General features: G+C 40.9%; 1 protein-coding gene across 2 annotated transcripts in view; it reads left to right on the top strand.

The window, feature by feature from the left end:
- The window catches only part of lilli (lilliputian), a 544,716-nt gene that overhangs the window by 459,407 nt on the left and 67,633 nt on the right, over positions 1-17,676 (top strand). For both annotated transcript variants that reach the window (XM_067143209.2, XM_067143208.2), the window contains exon 10: positions 10,833-11,154. In XM_067143209.2, the coding sequence (XP_066999310.2) occupies positions 10,833-11,154 (322 nt within the window). The remainder of the gene's footprint in view (positions 1-10,832; positions 11,155-17,676) is intronic.

The raw sequence follows: 17,676 nt of genomic DNA, 5'->3' as shown, positions 1-17,676 counted from the left end.
CTTCTGTCAGTAAACGTTGGGAATCGCAGTGCAATGTCTAAATGGCTCTTCGTCATTAGTTCATTCAACACACCTTCTGAATTTGTAGTGTAATTATTGTATTTTCAGGAGTGCCATTCCATTTATTTTCTGTGGAATTATGCAAATGTATATTCAGACGGCATATATTGAAATAAATAGTTCGTTTGTATAGTCACAAAAAAAAAAGGAATGAAGAAAGAACGAGTGCATGGTAGTGTATATTCCTCACATTTCGTATATTATCAGATGCAATTTTAATTATTGTTAAATTATGATTCACCTCTCATGTCTGTATATTCAGTTGTTTCTGAATTGCTTTCTTTTTTCAGTTAAAAAGTATAAGTTCAGATGTTCAGGGAGGGTTTAAACGCGGGAACCTTTCCTCTCCCACCCCCTCGCGCACGCCACTGTGTTCCACTACTTTTACGTTTTTCATAGGCGCTGAAGTACCGGCATTTGCCCCGCAGGAGTTCTTTTACTTGCCAGTAAATTAATTAATTTCGTGTGGCTAGTACTAGCCGATTGCAGCCCTTGTAAGGCAGACCCTCCGATGAGGGTGGGCGGCATCTGCCATGTGTAGGTAACTGCGTGTTATTGTGGTGGAGGATAGTGTTATGTGTGGTGTGTGAGTTGCAGGGATGTTGGGGACAGCACAAACACCCAGTCCCCGGGCCATTGGAATTAACCAATTAAGATTAAAATCCCCGACCCGGCCGGGAATCGAACCCGGGACCCTCTGAACCGAAGGCCAGGACGCTGACCATTCAGCCAACGAGTCGGACACTTGCCAGTAAATTTACCAATATGAAGCTAAGCATCTTCAGTTACCATTGAGCTGAGACGGGATCGAACCCACCAGTTGACTTCAGAAGGCTAGCGCAGTGTTCTGCCGCCTTAGTTACTTGGCTTCAGATGATAACGACCTGCGTATCATCGTTCGTTATTCGGTGGTGTGTGTTACGAGTATGGCGAAATAAGTAAAACGATTGGTTCTTGTTTATACCCTGCGGAGCTGTGCAGGTCACCGACCCATCCAGCACCGTTCGTAGAGCGTTTGTTGTGCGTGTCATATACTGTACTTCTGCACTATGTTACGGTGCAGCCATCTTTGTGGATGACGTAATGAGAATTGCGCAATAGAACACATGCTAGCAGCTGCTCGCTTGTCTTCCCCTACTCGTCATTTGTTTATTCAACCCTTTCAAGCTTCCGCCAGAACTTGTTCTTCAGGCAGGTAGACTCTATACACTCCGGACTTCCTACTGTTGGCGGTTGACCGTTCAGTGAAGGAAAGACGGCTCTCCAGATTTTTCCCCTTTCTGCGGAAGTAGGTGTAGGACTCAATGCGATCTGGTCTTTTTATACTCCGAATATATTTCACATGTTATCAAAAAGTCTGATGTGTGTGCTTAACTAGGCAATATGATACTGTTGAAATACTGACGGAAACAGGAATATTGCTAGCACAGTAGAAAGTTGCTACGAGGAAACGAGCCTTCCACGTTGTTGCTGTCGGAAAATATTCTGTGGTTGGATTAACGCCTGTTTAATAAAACGTTTCAGTTTAATATACATAGCTTAAAATAGGTGTGGGTTATTGTTAACTAGTTCGACCTCCAGCGATTTTACCTCTCTATGAACGCTCCTATTGATCTCATTTGCATTCTGTTCACGAACGTCTGATATGGTGAGGAAAGGTATTCTTTAGTTAATTGAAAGAAAGATTGAACGGCATAGTTAAATGGTGGTTTCCTACATGATCAGTAGATTAGAAGAGGTAGAAGACACTCTTTGAATTCTGCTACGCATTCCGAAAATGTGTTACCCTGTATTAATTAGCTAGCATGTACCCGCGGCTTCGCCCGTGTTTAATTATTCAACCGTTAGATACTTTACACGGTGTATTTAAAAGCATTATATATATATATAATTAACACATGCAATTTTTACATAAATTGCATGAAGTACATTATTTTATTTTTAATATAATATTGCTTCTTTCATTGCTTAAGATACCAGGTTGGTGGATGGTACAAATAATATTAAAACAATATATAAGGCATTAACAAACAAACTAATTTTTCCTTATAGAACTTACGTACAAACTATATTAAGTGTCTATCCATTTGGAGATAAGATATTTAGTGTGTTTGCCTTTCCATTTCTTGAACAACCCACGTACAGTTGACAATGGGAGAAGCACCGTTTCCGAAGATGGAGTCCTACAACTTTAATCAGTTGCCCTTGACCCTTGTTGATGCACATAGCGAAAGTTAAACAAACTGGGTACTGCAGACGTCTAAATTGAAACTGTATTTCCGAAGAGATGATTTAAACCCAGGAATGAATACTACTTCGCCTGTGGCATATCCAGTCATGATGGTGGCTTCAGTAATATTAGGCTTCAGTTTCTTGACTGAGAGTCATATTCCATTTCAGAGGGAAGGAGGATTCATATTCCTGAGAATGATAACCGTTGCCACAATCTTCCTCTCTAAGAGAGTAATCCATGTGACTCCCAAATTGTTCAAAAGCTCTGTTGTGTAGTTGACAGCCGCATCTGTGTCGTGTAGATAGACTTGTTAATCAGTAGAACACCGGTTCATTCTTGTTAATGTTGCTTGTTGATGACTCTGACAGCTTCATTTCTTGCAGCAAGAATTGCTCTTTGACATGGCCATGAGTCATCATCATCATCATCATCATCATCATCATCATCATCATCATCCTAAACCATCTCCAGTTTCCCGGGTGTGGTATATGAGCCTCCTCCATCTCATCCTGTCCTTGTACCATTCTTCCTCCACCAACTTGTCCCAGTCATGACCTCTCAGCAGTACATCGTTCTTAACTAAATCTATCAATTTCCTTCGTGGCCTTCCCATGGGTCATCTTCCTTCTACTTTTCTGTCAAATTCCTTCCTTGCAGTTCTGTTTACTGGCATCCTCTTCATGTGACCAAACCACTTCAGTCTTGATATCTGAATCTAATTGAGGAGAGAATCACCTATTCCTAGTTCTTCTCTAATTTTCTCATTCATAATCTTGTCTTTCCTGGTTTTCTGGATCATAGTGTGTAGAAATTTCATTTCAGCTGCCTGAAGTTTGGAATTATCTCTATTGGTCAGTGTTGTGGTTTTGAGACTGTATGTAAGAATTGGTGTATAATAGGACTTGTACAATGTCATTTTTTTTTTCATGGGTATTTGCTCATCCCTCAGCAGGTGTCTTACCTGGGGGTAAAATTGTGTTGCCTTATTGATTCGGTTGTTCACCTCATGTTTTGCTAGGTTGTCATTTGATATAACGCTACCCAAGTATTTGAAAACTGGAACGCTGTCCAGTTGGGCTTCATTTAACATGACTATTGGTTCTGCTCCTTCCCCATACACTTTCATCACCACCGTCTTGGTCTTGCTGATGTTTGAGACAATAGTGTGATACCACGGTAATTAGTACATTTTCGTCGGCTTCCTTTCTTGAACAGAGTTACAATGATGCCCATCTTCCAGTCCTGAGGAATAGTATTTTACTCCCATATCTTGTTGAGCAGTCTGTAGAGCCATTGGATTGCTGGAATTCCAGCTGCTTTCAGCATATCTGCACTTAATTCATCTATGCCCACTGCCTTTCCTTTCTTCATGCTCTTGAGCGCATTTTCAACCTCAAGCCTAATTGGTGGTTCAGTTGTGGTTCCTCGACTTGGCTCTCCTCTATTCATTGTTAGGTTTCCTGTATCTCCATTCAGCAGCTTTTCGAAATAGATCTTGAGTTCTTGTTTAATTTCTCCCTCTTCTTGTGCCAGAGTTCGATCATCACGTTCTATTGCTTTTATGGTCTCTTGATCCCTTCGCTTGTTTTTCACTACTCTGTATAGCAATTTCTTATTTCCTCTACTGTCCTCTTCCAGTTTGTCTGCATCTCATTCCATTTCTTCTCTTTTTCTTCCCTTACAATGTTCTTTACAGCAAGTTTCTTGTTCCTGTATACTCCTTGAAGTCTTTGTATTTCTTGTTCATTTTGTTCTTTCCCTGTTTTTGTTTTTCCTTGTCCAGTGCCATCTTTATTTGGTTTCTTTCTTTCACCGCTGTTTTCACTCTATCATTCCACCATGGTGTCTCCTTTTTTCTTTTGATAGAACTTGTAACTCCACATAGGTTTTTGGCTTCTCCCACAAAGGTGTTTTTGAAGGCCTTCCACTCTTCATTAACGCTGGTTACTTCACCCTTCGGCAAACTCTGTTGAATCCTTAGTTTGTATTCTTCCTTTATTTGGACTTCTTGCAACTTCCAAGTTTTAACCCTTGGTTTTTTCATAATAGTTTTCTGTGTTTCATTAGTCTTATGTTTGAAGTCTACTACCAACAATCTGTGGTCACTGCCCATGCTTTCACTAGGGATGACATTTACATCTGTGATGTACCTGCCACCATCTTTATTCGTTATTACGTAGTCAATCAATGTTCTATACTGGCCATCCCAACTGTACCTTGTTATTCTGTGACTGTCTCTTTTTTTTGAAGAATGTATTTTTGATTATAAGATCATTTCTTCTGCACAGATCTAATAGTTGAGTTCTCCTTCTGGGTTCCTTTGTCCAAATCCATATGGACCAGTGATGTTTTCGTACCCAAGTCTGTCTACCCCAACTTGCGCATTTAGATCTCCAATAATAATAATAATAATAATAATAATAATAATAATAATAATAATAATAACAACAACAACATTTTCCTCATTAACTGTATCTTCCAGGTCTTGCCAAAATTTCTCTTTGTCTTCCTCAATGCAGCCTGTCTGTGGGGCATACACTTGCATGACGGTGTACTCGGTGCTCTCCATTTTCATGAACATTTTAATGATTCTATCACTTTTGCAGATAACTTCAGCTGTAACATCAGTCCCTTCGTAATTAAGAATCCAACACCATTTTTCGCTACCTTCTCCTGTCCACTCCAGTATAATTTATATCCTCCACGAAGTGTCTTACTTCCAATCCCTATCCATTTGGTCTCACTTAATCCCAATATTGAAATTTTTCTTCTATCCATCATGTCTAGGAGTTGTTCTACCTTTTCAGTTAATGATAGAATGTTCATAGTTCCAATTCGGTATTTGGGTCTCTTTTTTATTTGGGGTTTCCTTTCAGAACATTGTATATCATCAGCCTTACGGTCATCATACTTTACAATTGTCTGAGAGGATGTGACAGTCCAGTCTATAATCTTCTTTCTGAGGCTATTTTTCTTATTGAAAGCGACTGTACTCTCCTGCTGACGTGCTAGGCCTAATGCATAAGAGGATTTTCTTTCAGGGTTTACTCCCTTAGCCTTTGAGGATGCCTTCCTCGTCCTACAAGGCAGTAGGTTCCATCTGTACACCCCAGAAGGATGGGTTGTCTCTTCCGCCATCTCCACCGTACCAAAGTCCATCTTCTCTGCCGTAGATGCCGTTGAGGTCTTCACCCTTAACCCAGGGCAAGGGCACTCCATATTTATGACCCCTGGAGAGAGGGTGTCCCAGTATTTTAAAACCCCCAGGAATTGGGCTACCTGTTGGTCTGCGGGTTGTATTGGTTATTTCAACCAGCCCTACATACTGTAGGGGCCCCCTATCCACCACCTGGGGACGCGCTCTGTAGGGATCAGGTTCCCCTGGTTACTTGTTGGAAGTTAACCCCACCCACAAGGAGTGAGGTTATTTGCAGAGTGATCGGTGAAATGCTGTACCCACCTATAACAAAAACACACAGACGAACACTTCCGGATATTACAGATTGAATATGATTTTTCGTGTCGGGGACCGGAATGATGGTCTTAAAATAGTTCCTTGACTTGTATTACCTATATGATGTACTTTGCCTAGCGACAGTGAATCTTTGCATTTAATCCTGGTGACAGCACGTTGGATTGTTATATCCCAGCATGTGTTTTCTGCCGGTTTTTCATTCATTACTCGCCACCGAATGCAAAAATTAAAAATCCAGCTTCGAGGTGCATTTGGACCCCTGTCCTACCTGTGTTAAAAATGTTGTATCTCTGCATACACTCTCTCTCTCTCTCTTTTATATATATATATTTTTTTTATAGATTGATTTTTGCTAACAGCCCATCTCAAGGAATGGCTCGACTGAGTAGGAACACAAATTAAAACTCTCAGCATACATGCAGAGCACTTCTAGAATTAATTTTATACTAGATTTTCAATTTGCCTGCTAATAATACTCTGCATCCATTTTATTTGGATGAGAGCTGATACAACACTCATCAATCGCACCGTGACATTCAATCGATTGAAATCTATATACCAATTAAAGACCGTCTGTTAAAAGCACCCACTGACATATTGATGTGAAAAGTTCACCATACTTTCAAGTTGCAGTAAACCTATATGGTATTTCAAAGTGAACTTCCTGTATTAAGTGCAACTCGTTGAGGTCTACTGTAGTTGCCAGTAATGTTAATCAGCATGTCCCCTTAAAGGTAGAACTGCAGTTTTCAGAGGGGATTTCCAATGAGTTCTCTTCTTAATGGTGTTGGTGCTGCTCTATGAGAAAATGGACAAATTTTTTTTAGTCATCCACGACACTTAGAAAGCCGGTATACACTAAGGCTCCACATTGTCCCCATTGCTCTTTGTTCTCGTCATGGACACAATTACACGGGACCTGCAGAAGAGTTTCCCTTGGACTCTCTTATACGCAGATGATGTTGCACTTGCTGATACCTCAGAATTGAATTGCAGTGTCATGTTGAAGATTGGAACAGCCCTCTCTCACAATACGGTCTTAGATAGACTGAACAAAAATGAAGGCCGAATACCTGGAAACCATCCCAAACAACGGCTCAATTCAGGTTGATGGAGAGACCTTAACGAAGACCGTAAGCTTCAGGTATCCAGAATCTCGCCTACAGACTGATGGTGGGATGAAGTGCGAAATAGGGTAAAGGCAGCATGGATGAGATAGAGGGAAATCACAGGCGTACTTTGCGACAGAAGGATGCCACTACATCTGAAGTCCAGAATATACCACACAATAGTACGTCCTGTTGTTTTATAGTGTTGAATGTCGACCGGCTGGTAAAGCTACAGAGTGCCAATTACACACCATGGAAATGTGTATGCTCTGTTGGATGATGGGCATCACACTCCTGCATCATGTCAAAAACCACATCGTCTGCCAGCAAATGGGCATTGCACCCATCAGTGAGAAGGCACAGGAAAAACATCTCCAATGGTATGGTCACGTCCTGCGTGCTGCACCTGGAACAGTTGCCAATTTCACCCACACCTTTGAAATTAATGGGCAACGACTACATGGATGTCCAAAGTAGTGCTGGCATGACATAGTGAATGCTGATATGAAGACTCTGGACTTAAGACCACATGATCCCAAGACCGTGCAAAATGGCCAGCCAAGATTAGAACAGTGGACTCGGCAGCAGGTAGAAAATGCTAGGAGGAGGAGGAAGAAGGCACGTTTTCATCTGTTTGTTCAGATTATTTATTGTTTTGTTATATAATTATTCTTTAACAGGCTCTGTAAAATGTCAGTTGCAATATTCCATTTAAAATAATTGTTAGACAAACGATTTATACTCGTTTGAAATTTAGTTTATTCTTCCTTCTGGAACATTAATTCCAGTATCATTTCAGTAATTGTGTATTAAGCTCAATGAATCTGATGGCTATTGAGTTTTGTATCCAAGGAAAAATGTAATAACTAATACTAAACATATCCTGTACCATGAATTTTAAGCATTGAATACTAAGCAGTATACTCTCCATGTAGTTTCATCTTGTTTAGTTTTAGTGATGAAGTTCACCTCATGTCAGTAAAACTGATACCTCACCGTGCCTGGGTGTAAGTGCCATTCACGTTGCTGTGAATGCGATGGATTGCATGCTTGTCCAAGGCCTATAAATACTCCTCAATTGTCCTCACAACATTACGTTCCAGTCCCATTACCTTATCGCTATAAGACGGAGGATCGAACCTACATTATCTCCAGTAAGTAACACTTTCTAATTACTAAATTATGATGTCAGTTGCTTGGACCACAGGATAAACACAAAAGAAGAAAAGGAACCCAATGGATCCATATGTAATTAAAAAAATAACATATCAAGTCATATATAGAAAGTACTCCTTGTCATTGTACATTCCTACCTTTTTATAGAAGAAGAAAAAGAGTCTGTGTGGGAGGCCAGAGAGTGGGTGTAAGTTTTGCAGACGATATAGTTGTGTTGGCAAAAAGTGAAATTGGCATAAATGTTGAGAGAATTTAACGTTTAGCTAAAAGAACAAAGAATGAGAATTAATAAGAAAAAGGCCAAAATCATGATCATTGAGGAACAGGTAATAAGATAGGGAGGATAAGAGCAAGTCAAAAATTCAAGTATTTGTGAAGTTTGATTCGTGACCTGTACAGTGGAAATTAAGGAAGTATTGCAATTGTGAAGGAAGGTTTCAACGGGAAGAGCAAAATTTCTATGTGGGCCATTGGATAAAAATTTGAGAGGGATGCTTGCAAAGTATTGTATATGATGCAGAGGTTTGGGCATTAAGGAAATCAGACAAGAAGAGGCTGGAGGGGCTGAAAATATGGAGGGAAATGGAAGGAGTTAAATGGGAAGACAGGGAAAGGAATGAAGAGAATATGTGAAAAGCAAGGGGAAAGATTGTCCATGATATACATGATTAGGAAGAGATAAATGATTTAGGGTTGGACACTGTTTTGAGAAGGGAATGTTTGCTGAAGGATGGAGTATAAGGAGTGGTGGAAGAGGAAGAAAAAGATGCCAAATGTCGGACAACATCAAGGAAAAGAACTGCAATGAAATGAAAAGCCCTGGATGATGATGTATACATAGCTTGGAATATTGTTGCAGATACCAATCTACTGGGGAAAAGAAGCAGTGATAGTGTGCATTCTTCTTCCTCGGTCACTCTTATACAGGGAGCTCCTGGTCGGCCTGTGGATCGTTGAATTCCATCCACTTCTTGCACCTCCCTGGAAATATAACAGATGCACATCACTTTTGGGGTACTCCTTGGATCTTTATTCTGATCCGCTTTGATGCTGTTATTATAATGGGCTTGCCACACCCACAGACATTTTATACCAACTGCCAGGCTCTCGCTAACCTGGAACAACAGATGCTGCCTGCTGTGTTTCAGTGGCATTTCTTCCATTGGGGGACTAGCACCCAAGTAAAAGAGTTCCTCTGCCCAAAGTCATTGGCACCTTTAGAGGGTCGAGTTATTTACCGCCTCCCAGCACTCTGCGTCAAGTCGTTGGTTGTACGGTCTACTCCCTCCCGTAGCAGGTAACCCTGTCCGGACAACTACATAACTGTTGTATGTTATGTCTTGTATTGAGGCAAGTTCTTGATGACTTGATATAAGGTACTCTTGTCAGCACTTTCCTGAAGAAAATCTGGAAAGGAAAGAAGGGGAATCTATTCTAGAGTTCCTGGTACAGAATTGGAATCTCAAATGATGCAATTTTCCAATGATGTGACAGAACACCACAATTCCTCATTTTGAAAGGTGGAAGTATATTATTGTACACTCTCATAAAACTCTCATATGACCCCTTTAGATGGGTGTTTGTGCTAGACTACCTAAAAATTAATATAAATCTGTGTTACATAGAAAAATGATAGTCCCTTTGCAGTTTGGGCCACATACGTGTGAGTTTGTATTCAGGAGATAGTGGATTCAAACACCTTTTCATAGTAGGTTTGAACCCCACTGTCGGCAGCCCTGAAGTTGGTTTTCTGGGGTTTCTCATTTTCACACCAGGCAAATGCTGGAACTCTACGTTAATTTTAAGGCCATGGCCACTTCCTTCCCACTCCTAGCCCTTTCCTATCCCATCATCGCCATAAGACCTATCTGTGTTGGTGTGACGTAAAGTCAATTGTTTAAAAAAAAAAAAAAAATGTACCACTTAGATTTTTGTAAGTAATTACAATTAGTTGTCTTAGAATGATATTACCCATGATATATATCCTCATAATTGTTATCTTACATCGTTGTATTGAGGAATGGGATACACTTAAGTAGCAAAAACTGAAAATCATTCATTGTTCTCCCTTGGCGCCGATTGAGTTCACTTCCTAAGACTAACATCATGGTTCTTTGTTGTCCATATGCTTGGTTGTTGTTCATTATTCATATTTGGGGGTCCTCGTGTGTATTATATAAGCTTTATACACAGTTTTGATTGCGATCTGTGAAAGAGATAGCTTTGAGTTTTGGAAGATGCTGCAAGAGCTGTAGCACTAATTGACGCAGGGTGCAGCTTCTGGTATGTTGCAAATATCCTAAGAACATCGCCAAAAAGTGTGCTTAGAGCAGTAAGGCATCATGAACACACCACCTTTCTTAGGAAACCTAGATCTGGTTGTCCAAGGTCTAGATGATAGATTTTTAATTCTACAGGTGCTAAGAGATTGCCATATTACAGCCGTAAAGGTTAAAAAATCATCTAGAGGAACTGAATGATGTCGGAATTAGTTAGTTGACATTGAGAGGCAGCTGTATTTTCAAGAAGACCTTTCACTGACCCTGATATGACATGTCAGCGTCAGGCAGACCATCTTGATACAAACGTTCTTTTGTGTTTCTTTCTAAAACCTAATCCTATTTTCCAGTGATTGAGTACAATCAATACTAAAACATATTCTGCCAACACAAAACTGTTCTCTGCATTTAATATGTCATTAACAGAAGTACTATTACCTTAAGTTATTTCTTATAACTTGTTTGAACTTATGAGATTACTGTTTTGTTTTTCATTCTAGGCTTCTTGTACCAGTAAATGCTAGTCCTGACACTCTTAGTGTTCAGAAACCCCCTGAACCTGTGGCGCCCATGTCTCCCCTCGCATCTTCATCCAGCGACTCGGAGGAGTCTGTCAGCGGCTCAGATAGCAGCTCAAGCAGCGAGGAATCTGACAACGAGAGTTCTGTACCAGCCGGAGAACCTGCTGGTAATCAAGTTCTTCCATCACTGGCTTCCATCTCAGCTGAAGAGGATGACAAACGGTGCTGGGGATTAGCCAACTTTTTTCCCAGGCAGCCGCAAAATGCTCCTCCGGACCATAGCCCTCGGAAACCTGTACAGGTTAGTATTGATAACTTCTTTTTTTGTATACATAAAAGTTAAACAAGTCCAAATGGTAGAATAATAATGGACAAAGCCTCTTTTACTAAAATCAGTAGTAAAGAATTTGAAAATATCTTTCTTTTTCTATTTTTAATTATCCAACACACAATTGTCTAGAATTTAAAACACCAAGACTATGCAATAACATGTGGTAACCCCTAGTAGAGCCCTGCGCGGATATACGAAATAATATCCGCATCCGGACTTCCTTCATCCGCATCTGTGAATGGTTATCCACATGTGAAAATAGTTATTCGCGGATATTATAAATATTTAACTACAGTTTACACCCAAGATATTGAAACGGATAGATCTCTTAACATAATACGGTAGGCCTGACACCTGGCACCAGAACCCCTACAGTCACAGGTTTATGAGGGATTTTCTATTGGGACAATTACCGACGTATTGACCTTTGTTTCTTCATTCCACTGATTGCGGGCAGAAGCCAGTTTTGGGTCAGATTTACGGCTTTTTGGTCCAATGTCAAGGGTCGCCTAACCACAAGTAAAAGTAGGAGTTTACCTGAGTGAAAATCAATAAACATCATTATTTAGAAATTATCAGCAAAACTGGCATACATTTGCATCCGCCAAGACATTAACTTCGCTGATATCCAGATCCGTGCAGGGGTCTAACCACTAGCTCCCAGATTTTGAGAGATTTATTCCATTTGACTTATGTTGAGGGCATAGTTGCATTATTAATGATTATTAATATCACTAGCTCCCCGTGTGGATCAGTGGCAGAGAGCGTTGGCCTCTGGATACCAAGACTGCGGGTTCAAACCCAGCAGAGGTAGTTAGATTTTTGAAGGGCAGAAAAATATCCATTCGACACTCCATGTTGTACAATATCAGCATGTAAAAGGTCTCTGCTGACACATTTGATGTATACCAGACAAAATTAATTAAAATCTCAGTCACAGATCGCTGAACCCCTCTGTTGATGTTGCTATTTAGTGGGGTGGAGGGAGACAGAAAATGAGGTACAAGACCGGCTCAACAAATGAGTAGCGAAGTTTAACATAAGATGAAAGTGAGCAAAACAAAAATGAGTAGAGATAATATTGGTTGCCAAATACAACTTGACAGACAGTACATTACAACAGTACACTAATTCAAGTACTGTACCTTCAGAGCGTGGTCTCAAAGAAGGGTGGAGCAGGGCAAGAAGTATTTAATAGAGTCGCCAATGGGTCTGAATTCTATAACTTCATACATCCCCTGATCTGGGCAGGAAGATACCCTTGCAAACCAAGATGTCCTTGTATAAATCATATCTTATTCCCATACTTGCATATGGCCTAGAAATGTGAATGTTGCTGACTAGAGACCTTAGTAAACTGCAGGCCTGTAAAATGAAATTTTGTAGGAATGCCATGCAGAAAACTCAGCACGATCACATGAGAAATGAGGATGTTAGTTCATGTTTGGGAGTGGAGCATGCTCTGGAAGAAAGATTAAGGTGTGCAAGACTTAAATGGTTCAGGCATGTAAGGAGAATGCAAGGCACTTGAATACCACATGCGTACATGGAACAGTCAGCAGAAGGACATATTGAATGACCAAGGAAACAATGGCTGGCCCAACTGAAGAGAGAGAGAGAGAGAGAGAGAGAGAGAGAGAGAGAGAGAGAGAGAGAGAATATGTGTGTCCGCTGGTGAGAGCTCGTTCAGCACCACACTACCTGGCACGCTGGAAGGGTTACATGATGATGATGATGATGAATAAATTGCAAGTAGGACATTATGGGCAGATGGCACGTTTTAGAGTTAGATATTCCTTCTGTAAATTATCTTCGATGAGTGCTATGCCCGCCTATAGACAGGCTGACAAGCCCATCTATAGATAGTGCATGAGAACTTTAATTTTGTTTTAGTTACCCGGTTCACTCTCAAGTGCCAATTCGATCTCTGGCATGTTCTGCCATCTGTTGGGCATTATGTAGAACTAATTGATCACAGCTTATAGCTTCGGGAAGTAACTTACAGAGCTTTTGGTAGACTTCTGTGGAGCTCATCTGTGATGTAAACAAGAATGATGGAACAACAAGCTAGTTGCTCTCGCAGCGATGTTATTTCAGATCAAAGTTATTAACCACAGTGGAAAGGGATGATAAAAATGATGATTTTAATGAATTGTTAAGCGATTTTGAAAGTGAGAATGATACAGAGTGTGCTGAAAATATTGTAACTGAGAAAGAAACAGAGCGTCCTTCTAAACTAAGGAAGAAAAACACGGTGAGTTCAAAAGCTATTTCATCACTTTTCGTGGCAGACGGATGACTTTTCTCCACCAGACTTTCAAGTAACTGTGAAGACTCTGGGAGCCAAGTAGTATTTGATGACAACCCCAAAATCATTGATTTTTTTAAAAACTAATATGCCATTAGATTTGGTGCAGCTGGTTGTTGATGAAACAAATTGGTATCACAAACAACTGGTGGAAAACATTGAGCTGTCACCACATTCCAGGTTTAGAAAGGATTTTAAAATATCAACTTATGTACTTGTAAGGAGTTACATGTATTACTTGTTACAGATTTTAAGAAATAATTTTATTTTGGGCTCTTTACTTTGTATAAAGGTGATGTACGCATGGGCACAAGAAGTGTAATGTTGTGTTCTCTCAAAATAATATTGAACATAAGTGTAGGATTTTTCATTTGCATTTAGATTTATAAAGAACCAACATTTATAAAATTTTAAGCTAAATAAAATAAATAAATAAATGAAAAATTGAGGCTTCCATTTTTTTTTTAAATTTTTTTTTTTTTTTACCTACGAATGAAAAAAAAACTCAGCACTGAGGTACTGTACCAAGCAGTCAACTGGTAACACAGCACGTAAAAGGTTAAACATGTAATTTTAGAAAACTTCAACTCCAAAGAAAATTTAATTCTAGATATTTTTAATTCCATGGTTATTCGAAACTGTTGAGTAATATCCAACTGTTTATAACATTGATGTACACAAAAGTGTATTTTTTATGAAATAATGTTTTTGCTTGGAAGTTTATGTATGGAAAGATAGAAAAAGCAAATACTTCCTGCTTTAACCCTAGAACTAACAATGTTAAATCTTGCAGTGGCAGCCATATTTGGTTGCTTTTACTTGTTGAAATAAAATACAAAATGTTCACGAGGTATGAAATAAATCTGCAATGTTATATATATGTACGTAAAGCTAAATACACTGAGGATTGTCATGTTGATACGAAATTGCGTAATGTTTCGACCAGAAAAATAGACAGTCTATTCAAAAAAGTGTCATTCTTAAATTCAAAATAATAATAATGAAACTTTTGATAATATTTACACAAAACTGAAACATAATACCGCTATAAATGGTCCTTTATTGTACATGAAATTTACTCATTCGGGACAAATATTTCAGGTTCCCTAAGGGAAGAAACATCTATTTATAAACTGAAACATGTCGCAAACAAACTGAAATGTACACGTTGTCAATAATATACCTATAATGCACTAGCAAAAGTTTCATGACTGAGAGTTATATTCTTGAAAATATGGAAACTACATTGGCATGCCTTGCTCAGGAGGCGTGATCTTAGACCACATTGTTACGATAGGTTGCTGTATGGCAGGCTTGTCATCACTTTCACTTTCCGATAGTTGATGCAAGGAAATAGCTGATACACATTCCAAATCCAACTCTGTTGGTTCATTCTCAGTATCCTCAAAGTCAGATCCATCACTTTCATTTTCCAACAGATTTCACCATACTTCATCACTAATTTTTCGTAATGAAGATGCCAAATTTAGACACTCACACTGCACTAAATATGTATATAATCAATCAGATAACAATAAAGATATATATATACAGAAGTAAATAACTCTCACTGAACGGAAAACTAAAATGATATAGAATAGCAAAACAGAGCCCGTGATGGTTCGTTTACAAACACTACAATAATGGTGCTCAAACATGGTCAGAAAACTGTAGTCCTTTATTTCTGTGAAATTGCACCCAGAGAGGTTGAACTATCAATAAAACTAAACTCACGGCTGCTGTGGACGTTGGAAACAACCAAAAATATACTGTGATGACATCTGTTTGGAATTGAGGAAATTATGTGGTGAAATACAAACATGTCAAATATTTGGTAGTGCCTCTACAGCAGGGACCAAAGTGTTGAATATTTGACAGATGCCAGTTTTAGGGTTAAGACAAGTGTCAGTGGGTCAGCTACAGAACCACTACAAGGAAACCGTGAATTCTTATGTAGAACTAGTAAAAGACACTAATTTACTAAAAGTAACAAACTTTCCATTCAGGAGCAATAAATACACTGACTGACAGAGCAAATGCAACACCAAGAAGGAGTGGTCAGAACTTTATGCCAATTGCAGGGTAGACTGACGTCACTGAGGTATGCTCATGATGTGAAATGCGCCGCTGTGCTGCGCACGTAGCGAACGATAAATGGGACATGGCGTTGGCGAATGGCCCACTTCGTACCGTGATTTCTCAGCCGACAGTCATTGTAGAACGTGTTGTGTGCCACAGGACACGTGTATAGCTAAGAATGCCAGGCCGCCGTCAACGGAGGCATTTCCAGCAGACAGACGACTTTATGAGGGGTATGGTGATCGGGCTGAGAAGGGCAGGTAGGTCGCTTCGTCAAATCGCAGCCGATACCCATAGGGATGTATCCACGGTGGAGCGCCTGTGGCGAAGATGGTTGGCGCAGGGACATGTGGCACGTGCGAGGGGTCCAGGCGCAGCCCGAGTGACGTCAGCACGCGAGGATCGGCGCATCTGCCGCCAAGCGGTGGCAGCCCCGCACGCCACGTCAACCGCCATTCTTCAGCATGTGCAAGACACCCTGGCTGTTCCAATATCGACCAGAACAATTTCCCGTCGATTGGTTGAAGGAGGCCTGCACTCCCGGCGCCCGCTCAGAAGACTACCATTGACTCCACAGCATAGACGTGCACGCCTGGCATGGTGCCGGGCTAGAGCGACTTGGATGAGGGAATGGCGGAACGTCGTGTTCTCCGATGAGTCACGCTTCTGTTCTGTCAGTGATAGTCACCGCAGACGAGTGTGGCGTCGGCGTGGAGAAAGGTCAAATCCGGCAGTAACTGTGGAGCGCCCTACCGCTAGACAACGCGGCATCATGGTTTGGGGCGCTATTGCGTATGATTCCACGTCACCTCTAGTGCGTATTCAAGGCACGTTAAATGCCCACCGCTACGTGCAGCATGTGCTGCGGCCGGTGGCACTCCCGTACCTTCAGGGGCTGCCCAATGCTCTGTTTCAGCAGGATAATGCCCGCCCACACACTGCTCGCATCTCCCAACAGGCTCTACGAGGTGTACAGATGCTTCCGTGGCCAGCGTACTCTCCGGATCTCTCACCAATCGAACACGTGTGGGATCTCATTGGACGCCGTTTGCAAACTCTGCCCCAGCCTCGTACGGACGACCAACTGTGGCAAATGGTTGACAGAGAATGGAGAACCATCCCTCAGGACACCATCCGCACTCTTATTGACTCTGTACCTCGACGTGTTTCTGCGTGCATCGCCGCTCGCGGTGGTCCTACATCCTACTGAGTCGATGCCGTGCGCATTGTGTAACCTGCATATCGGTTTGAAATAAACATCAATTATTCGTCCGTGCCGTCTCTGTTTTTTCCCCAACTTTCATCCCTTTCGAACCACTCCTTCTTGGTGTTGCATTTGTTCTGTCAGTCAGTGTACAACTTCCTATAGGCATATGTGTGTCTTTTATGACGTAGATGTTTGATCATCTGCTGCTCTCCGTAATCACAAAGTGATGAATCACTTGAGAAACCCCACTTCCGCAAGTTTACTTTTGTTCTGCCGACTTCTCTGCGGAGTCTGTTAAGTGCTTTCCATACTGTCCATTTCTCCTGGTGTCCACATGGAAGACTTTCCTTCGGCTCTATCCAGTTGGAAAGGTGGTTGATTCTTTCCACATTTTGACCCTAGCATTCTCTGCTTTCCCCTCAAAGTTAACTGATGTACTGAGAAAACTTTTTCTAGATTTTAGCCTCTGTGTGTCTGAGTGGTATCCATAGAGAGGGTGTGCTTCTGAAGAAGGTGATTGGAGCCTTTCTTTGTTAGCTGCTACAGATATTAAAACAATAACAGTAACCCCAGTAACGTCACACATTCAGAAAGAAATCACAGATTAAAACAATAACAGTAACCCCAGTAACGTCACACATTCAGACAGAAATCACAGATGCCTTCGCATCTTCCAATGTTGCTGTTGGTTGGACTTTTCCTAGAGTTGTATCACATGACTTTTCCATCTTGATTGGGGACAACCTTGTGGACATTTCCTTGTAGGCAAGGAGTGAAGCATGTGATTTGGGAGAGAGCCCTCTGCTCTAAGGATGTGTCCAAGCCACTGTAGCCTTTTCCTTTCCATTATCCGACTGCTGTCCGCCTTCCCAAAGCACTGGTACAAGCCTTCCTTTGT

Source organism: Anabrus simplex, chromosome 3, assembly GCF_040414725.1.
Source record: "Anabrus simplex isolate iqAnaSimp1 chromosome 3, ASM4041472v1, whole genome shotgun sequence".
Taxonomy (NCBI): Eukaryota; Metazoa; Arthropoda; class Insecta; order Orthoptera; family Tettigoniidae; genus Anabrus; species Anabrus simplex.
This window is presented reverse-complemented; position numbering and strand designations above follow the sequence as displayed.